General features: G+C 41.9%; 1 protein-coding gene across 1 annotated transcript; it reads right to left on the reverse strand.

Moving 5' to 3' along the window:
* Positions 1-1533: 1533 nt before the first annotated feature.
* ghdc (GH3 domain containing) lies at positions 1534-7645 on the reverse strand. The gene is made up of 11 exons (XM_027016340.3): positions 7414-7645; positions 6920-7192; positions 6575-6768; positions 5493-5687; positions 5111-5230; positions 4565-4862; positions 4079-4268; positions 3603-3674; positions 3265-3398; positions 2708-2796; positions 1534-2387 (listed from the first exon to the last, which is right to left on the reverse strand). The coding sequence occupies exons 1-11, from the start codon at positions 7484-7486 to the stop codon at positions 2166-2168; spliced, it is 1860 nt and encodes a 619-aa protein (XP_026872141.2). The 5' UTR covers positions 7487-7645; the 3' UTR covers positions 1534-2165.
* Positions 7646-7945: the final 300 nt, after the last annotated feature.

Genomic DNA, 7945 nt, shown 5'->3' on the forward strand with positions numbered 1-7945 from the left:
CAAACTTTAAATAAACCTCAGATTAACCTTACATTAGTTTACCCTTTGCAGTGATCTGCTGCATAGTGGAAGTTTGAGACAGAATTTAAGATTCATGGAAAAAGGCAGTGGCAGGTTAAACCTGTGTAAAGGAATAATGGACTACTGACTGATATCCTGAGGAATGGTAGACTACTGACTGATATCCTGAGGGATGGTAGACTACTGACTGATATCCTGAGGAATGGTAGACTACTGACTGATATCCTGAGGGATGGTAGACTACTGACTGATATCCTGAGGAATGGTAGACTACTGACTGATATCCTGAGGAATGGTAGACTACTGACTGATATCCTGAGGAATGGTAGACTACTGACTGATATCCTGAGGGATGGTAGACTACTGACTGATATCCTGAGGGATGGTAGACTACTGACTGATATCCTGAGGAATGGTAGACTACTGACTGATATCCTGAGGGATGGTAGACTACTGACTGATATCCTGAGGAATGGTAGACTACTGACTGATATCCTGAGGGATGGTAGACTACTGACTGATATCCTGAGGAATGGTAGACTACTGACTGCATGGCAGCACCATTACTGGCCAGCGCATGCAGGTCTACTGTCACTCTGTGCTTTAGGTTACTGCCTCCCTCCTCAACAGAACAGCTGTCACTTCCCACAGTACCATCAGCTGGGATAAAAGCCATACAAGGAGTAAGAACACATAGTACCCCCATCCCATTATGCAGACTGTATGTGTGGCCGTGTTCACAAGGCCATGAGAAAATTACTGCAGAGAAAGTCATTTGTTCGTCTTTGCGTACATGAGCATATGTGCATTTGTTGTTTGCCTCTCAAATATGTTGAGCATGCGTGTGTGAATGTGTGTGTATGCAGATACCAATGCCAAGTTACTCTTGGATATGTAATGTTAGCTAGCTAGCTAACTAAGTGCTATGTATGAAATGCAGAAATGTAGCATTTATCTTGTAAAAATCTGTGAAATCTGGCATTGTTGAGAAACTATGTCCATGAAATTATCCAATTTTTCCTGTGAATTTACTAAGGCACTATTTATATTGTATGTATTAGACTAAGTTGATGGAACTTTTGGCATTGCGCGAAACTCTGATAAAAACTCTTTTCTGATAAAAAATAAATAGCTGATAGAAACCAATTCTTTGTGTTCTTCTTAAAATTAAATTTATTTGTGGTCTTTGTGATTAGCAAAAAATGTCACTGGTACTCCCTACAAGTAACATAGATTACATTTAAATTTTCGTCCCTACAGCTGTGAGCAAGGTAGGGCAGATTTTTTTATATAGCACATTAACCTTCATACAACACTCACACAACCCTGTAACCCTCACACAGCCCTCACACAACCTTAACCCCTAGAACCCCTATTTAACAACATGCTATTTAATTTGACCTTATTTAAAGACAGTACACATTTTAGCAGCTCATTCTGGGGTCTACAAACTTTAAGATATATGGCCTGAAACCTTATTTAAGCCAATAAAAGTCAGTGCTTAAAACTCAATAAAATATACAACATTATTTATTTGAGCATAAAATATTAATAATCAAACTATAAGTACATGTATTATTTCACACTTTGAAAACTAAATTCTTAACACTATTGTACAGCCAGCCAGCCAGAGTAGTCGTTGGCTCCCTCTGGTGGCAGAAGTTATTAATCACATTTACATTCATTAGCCAAACTTTTTGCCCTTTAAAAGTTTATATTTGTTTCTTATTTAACTTTTATATTTTTAATATAATCTTAACAAGTCCTTTTTATTTGAATCAATTAGGTTTAATACTCTATTTGTAAAACACCTTGAATTGCCATGTAAAATGTACAATACACCAACTCAATGTCCTCTAGGTAAGGAAGTGAACACACTGCTACTGGCAGATAAGGAAGTCAGAGTCTCTTTGCCATTGGTCTAAAAGGAAGGTGCAATTTCCCTGTCACTGGGTGGTAAGGAAGGCAGGGTTTCTCTGCCATTCAGCTCTTTCTGCCACTGGGTGGGAAGGAAGGCGGAGTCTCTGTCAATGGATAGTAAGGAGGGCGGAGTCTATCTACTGTTGGGCAGTAAGCAGGGTGGAGTCTCTCTGCCATTGGGCAGTAGTAAGATCGCTCTGCCTTGTTTCCTTTCCATTGGTCTTTTAGGAAAAAGTTTTCCCCAGCAGGAAGTCTGCATGCCCTTTATAGCGGATGACACGGTGCATTTTAAACTCATTGGGCGAAATGTTCCAGAAAGCCATCATGCAACCTCTCAGCTCCTGGATTGCACCCTCACTAACAAGCTGAACTTTCATTGGTCCAATGCTACCTTTGATCCGGAATGACTTGTAGATAGCGGAGTCCCTCTGAAGGCTGCAGTCCAACTGTGTGTGTGTGTGTGTGTGTGTGTGTGAGAGAGAGAGAGAGAGTGAGTGAGTGAGTAAGTGAGAGAGTGTGTATGTATGTGTGTGAGAGACAGAGAAAGTGTGTGTATGTGTGTGTGAGAGACAGAGAGAGAGAGAGAGAGAATGTGTGTGTGTGTGTGAGAGAGAGAGAGAGAGTGTGTGAGAGAGAGAGACAGAGAGCAAGAAGAGAGATGGAAAGAATAATGGAATAATCTTTAATATTTTTTATTAAATTAGATAGATTAATAATATTCTAATAATCTCATAAATCATATAATCTAATAATCAATCAATCTCACCTTATATCTTTGTTCCTCTGTGAGGTTTCTGACTCCCTTCAGCTCCAGAAACACCTGGTAGTGAGGTTGGGCACCTCCTGATGAGTCCTCTATAAATGCAGGCATGTACATCAGGTTTACTAAATCAAAGTCCCCTATAAATGTAGGTGTGTAGGTCATGTTTACAAAAACAAATCCTTCTATAAACACAGGTGTGCAGGCCAGGGTTATAAAATCAAAGACCTTCACATGACTTTGCTTCCGCCCCTCATATATGCTTAAGGGATCGGGTCAAATTAATGAATGTATCTACTCAGGTAATGCTAACAATTGTGTACAAAACAGACATGAGACAGAACATCTGGTGCATTGTAGGGCTCTTATTCAAATGCTACAGATAAGTCACCCTGAATGTGAACATTCAAAAATCCACTTTTTTAGATTAGCTGCTGCAGTCTGCTAGTTCAGCATACATGCTCAGTAAGGTAAGCACACAGGTCACACTGCTAAGACAAAAAAAGCACACAGCTAAGCTAGAAAGAGACAACAGACCATAACTGAGACTGATGGCTCCTTACCCAGAATTCCACTCTCAGCACAGCAGTAGTCCACCAGTGTGGCACCAGGCCACTGGGCCACCGCCTTCTTTAGGGCAGATAAAAACAAGGCCTCTGACACCTCTTCCCCTCTAACGTTCAACATCTCACCACGCCTGACACACACACACACACACACACACACACACACACACACACACACACACACACACACACACACACACACACATATATCAGAACAGGTAAAGCACACACAGGTCAGAACAGATAAGAAGTTAGGTGTTTTTAATGGTAGTCACATAGACAGATCCATGCAAACCTATACTGATCACAACAGATCCATACAGACCTATACAGACCTATACAGAAACTCCACCACTGGAGACTGGTTGTGGAACCCGACCACTTTCACAATGTCTCCAGTGCGATACCTAACAAAGCAAAGGCAAAGACAGTCATGTGTGATGCTGGATCATTCCATCATCCTCTTGACACTGCTTATGGTTTATGTTCCATCATGCCACCCTGATTAAAGAGGCTGCTCATGGAGTCACAGCACTTAATCTAAAACCAGTGTGGTCACAGCACATGAGCTAAAGAGAGCAGAGTCCCAGCACATGAGCTAAAGAGAGCAGAGTCCCAGCACATGAGCTAAAGAGAGCAGAGTCCCAGCACATGAGCTAAAGAGAGCAGAGTCCCAGCACATGAGCTAGTAGTCACTTTTACTTGAATAACACTATTATTTGTATATTATTATATATGCAGAAATATATGGTCACCAAAACATACTTAAAATTTTCAAGCTGGTGACAGAAACACTGCAGAAGTGACAAACCTGTATAGTCCAGCGGCATTGGTGATGACCAGTTCATAGCTGTGTCCCTGTTCCACCTGGTCCATGAGGAAGGTGCAGAACTGCTCCATGTCCACACTCTCCTCAGGCAGGAACTCACAGAACATGGAACGAGGACAGAGCAGGAAGTTCCTGGCTTCACGCAGGGGCCACAAGTTCACACCAATAAGACCTACATCACCCCCCCCCCCCACACACACACACACACACGCCCACAAACATATACAATAACACACTCACAAAAATGCACAGATACAATAACACACACACACACGTACAATAACACACAAAAAATAAAACACACAAAAACACATCTATACATGAATTCATACACATAATGAATTTTTCTTTAAAAAAGCAAAAAACATCCATACAAACCGAAAATAAATATACATAATTTTATTGGTGTGTTTTGTTAAACACTACATAAACTGTCTAACTGTGTTTTGTCCAGCTGTGTCTGTGCACCTTCTGGGCCAGCGTAGAGCGGCGAGTAGAGTGGCAGCCCCTTGCAGTAGAGTGTTCTGAGCAGCTCCCCGTAAATCTGCTCAGGTCCAGAGTCCATAGCCACCACCAGGTGGAGGCGAGGCCAGAGCCGGCGGGCCACACCCTGGAAACCCTGGCTGAGCTGGACTCTGAGTTCTGCCGCCCTCCCTGGGTCGGGCTTCACCAGCCGCTCTAGATCAGCCCTCACGCCAGGGTCCAGGGCCAGCCTCGTGCTGATCCGCCCAAATTCAACATCATCAACCAACTCCTCCCAGCGTGCCTAAACTCCGCCCACAGCCAAAGAACAGTGACAACTCAATAGAATAGTATAATCAAAATATCATGACTTAAATTTATGTTACGCTTTAAAATGTTCAAATACCAGAAAATTATCATTGCCTAATTCTATCAAGCAAGCACGTATTATAGAATCTTTCGTTGTACGATGGGATCATGGATATAAACCTAAACTGTAAAAACCCTAGTTGTGTAATTCTCAGTGACTGCTGGCTTCTGATCCTGTCCTACCTGCAAGGTCCTGAAGGCGTAGAGCACGTTTGAGGAGCTGCTGGACTCTACAACACCAATTTGGAGATTCTTCAGGGCAAACAGGAGATGCAGATACAACAAGTCCCCTTCACACTGCACCTAATGAACACAAGACAAGCTCAATAAATCTTTCTCTGATCTGCTAAGGAGATACAGTTTAAACAGTAGAATAATGTACAACATGAAAAAACTAATAGCACTGCAAAATACATATTTGTTAACTGTTATGAGTGTTCCTTAACCACGTTATACCAGAACCAGACTTTAAGCATGTCACACCAGGACCAGACTTTAGTATTAGGGCTCACCAAAGTGTTTTTAGGATATTGCAGAACAAAATGTAAAATAATGAATCTCCTACCCTGAGTGCAGGAGGTGGAGTCGTACACAAGTGCAGCATGTGGTTGGTGATGGAGAAGGTGAAGGGACTGGGTCCAGTGGGAAGCCCCACCCCAGATTGGTGCACGAGGGATGGAGGGAAGAGCCAAAGGATCCGCTGGGGGCTGCGTGTGCCTGTGAAGGTCTGCCTCCTGACATCAGCACACACAGCCTCTCCCTACCAGACGCGCACACACACACAGACACACACACACACACAGACACACACACACACACACTCTAAACAAACGAAGAATAGCACGGGCACACACACACACACACACACACACACACACACACACACACACTAGACAAAATGTGATAACCCACACAAACACAAAGACACACACTCAGTCTATACAAATACAGGATAACACACGTATGAGCACACACACACACACACTAGACAACACGTGCTAATTCTTATGTTAGCCTTTTTGTTTTGCACATCATAGCCAAGATGACAACCCAAAGTTGATTGTATAGGATCAGTAGAATCTGAAAGATTTAATGTTTGGGCAATCTGTGACACCATTACAGATCTCTCTCCACTACGTTACTAAAACCTCATGTCTGTGTGAGACAGGATTTCATTGTGAGAGAATGTTGCTGAAGACTGTGTAAAGTCAACATAAAAGTAAATACATAATTTGGATGTCTGTTACAATTATTCAAAATGAAACAACATTGACATGCTAGTGAAGATACCATTAGGCTAGCAGAGGAACCCCAAAGACTGATTAACAAATGCTAATGCAACATTACTTTAAAAAGCTAACTAAAACAAATTTTGTATTAACCAATTAAAAATATTGGGCAGATTTTAATGGATGGCTGGTTCTTTTTCATTCTTTCATTCTCATTTCCTTCTCCTGAAGGCTTAGACCTCCATTCACAGCCCCTGCCTTTGACTATCTGCACTGCTCTGCTAATATCTCAACAATTTTATCAAAGAATGTTAATGAAGACTGGGGAAGTAATGAAAATACATAACCTGAATGTCTATTAAAAGTGTCAGGCCCCTATTCATATTTTTTCTAGTGACACCCCTGATCTGAGGTTGACCTGGAAGAAGAACTCAGCCCTGGTGTCCTTGGTGCTCAGCACGAGGTTGCTGCTCCCTGATGTTGCAGAAGTCGTCAGGATGACCGGCTTCTCAGTGACCAAGACCTTCTCCACCCCGGCTGCCGTGTTTTCCAGCAGCTCTGTGTAATGCTCACGGGTGGTGAGGGGAATCCTTCGGCAGAAATCGTCTTTGTCTAAGACAGAAGAATTTAAATGCGTTTTCATTCAAGATGTTGGGTGTTATCCTGTGTGCATGTGACTTGGGGACCAGTGACAACAAAAACATGAAGGCAGTCAGATTTCTAAATCATGGACCGCGAGTATTTCAAGCAATCTGAAAGGTACCTTTAATTGAGCTGAATTGGTGCTGCCTTCCATAGAGTGTATCAGCGTTTTTTCTCAGGCGTTTGAGGAGTGTTTCCCACTGTACCCGTTGAATGTCTAGTGTATCTTCATTTAGTTTCCGTCTCTGCCTTTTACCTAACCATATCAAGATCCTGGTGGCAACGTATTGATTTAGGAGGCTGAACAGAGTTCGATTCTCGCCATTTGTCCATAGAAATGCCATTCCACTGAGTACTGCGACCCCCAGAGTCGTAATTATCATGTGCGGCGTAACTGTAGTTTAAAACAAAAGTTACAAAATCTCTTGGTAGTTATACAAGCTATTCATCATATTACTGAACAGATATAAACGTGATATTAGGCTACTGTAGTCTACTAGCTATATTGCATGCAAATATGTTGCAATGGGTGTGAGAATAGATTACTTCTATTACGGATGGAAAAAACCTGACGTGCGATAGTCGTGAACATCCTTCATTCCGACCCATACTTACCGCATGCAATAACCACCGCCAACAATGCAAGCATAACAAACACGACACCGCATCTTCTGCGAGATCTTAACATTGTGATCGCTGCTAATCCATACAGCTACATACAGTTAAAGTATAAGACCCATACGCCTTTCCTATTGGAATAAATACTTTTATCTACGCAACAAAGAACGAAAAAGTAACCAGCACTTCCAAAGATCTTCTGCTCTTCCTTGTTTATCACCCGCCTGTGACGTCACATGGAACAGGCGATTAAATCGTTTCGAGAACACCGCCCTCACGGTTTTGATCCACAAATTAAAGTTTGAGGGCTAATACGAACGATTTTTGCGTTTCTAGTTCTGTCCCGCGAACAGACGGACAAAGTTAAAACTATGAGCTGAAAGATACTTGTACCGACTGAAACAAGGTTTGTTGAAAGAACTTGCAAAATTAGTAAGATATATTAAAAAGAAGATGGCATGTTCCACTAATAACGTTCATATATACATAAAATTAATACTTTTTATGGATAAAAGAAATTCATACATGG

Source organism: Electrophorus electricus, chromosome 15 (assembly GCF_041902795.1).
Source record: "Electrophorus electricus isolate QZ-2024a chromosome 15, ASM4190279v1, whole genome shotgun sequence".
NCBI lineage: Eukaryota > Metazoa > Chordata > Actinopteri > Gymnotiformes > Gymnotidae > Electrophorus > Electrophorus electricus.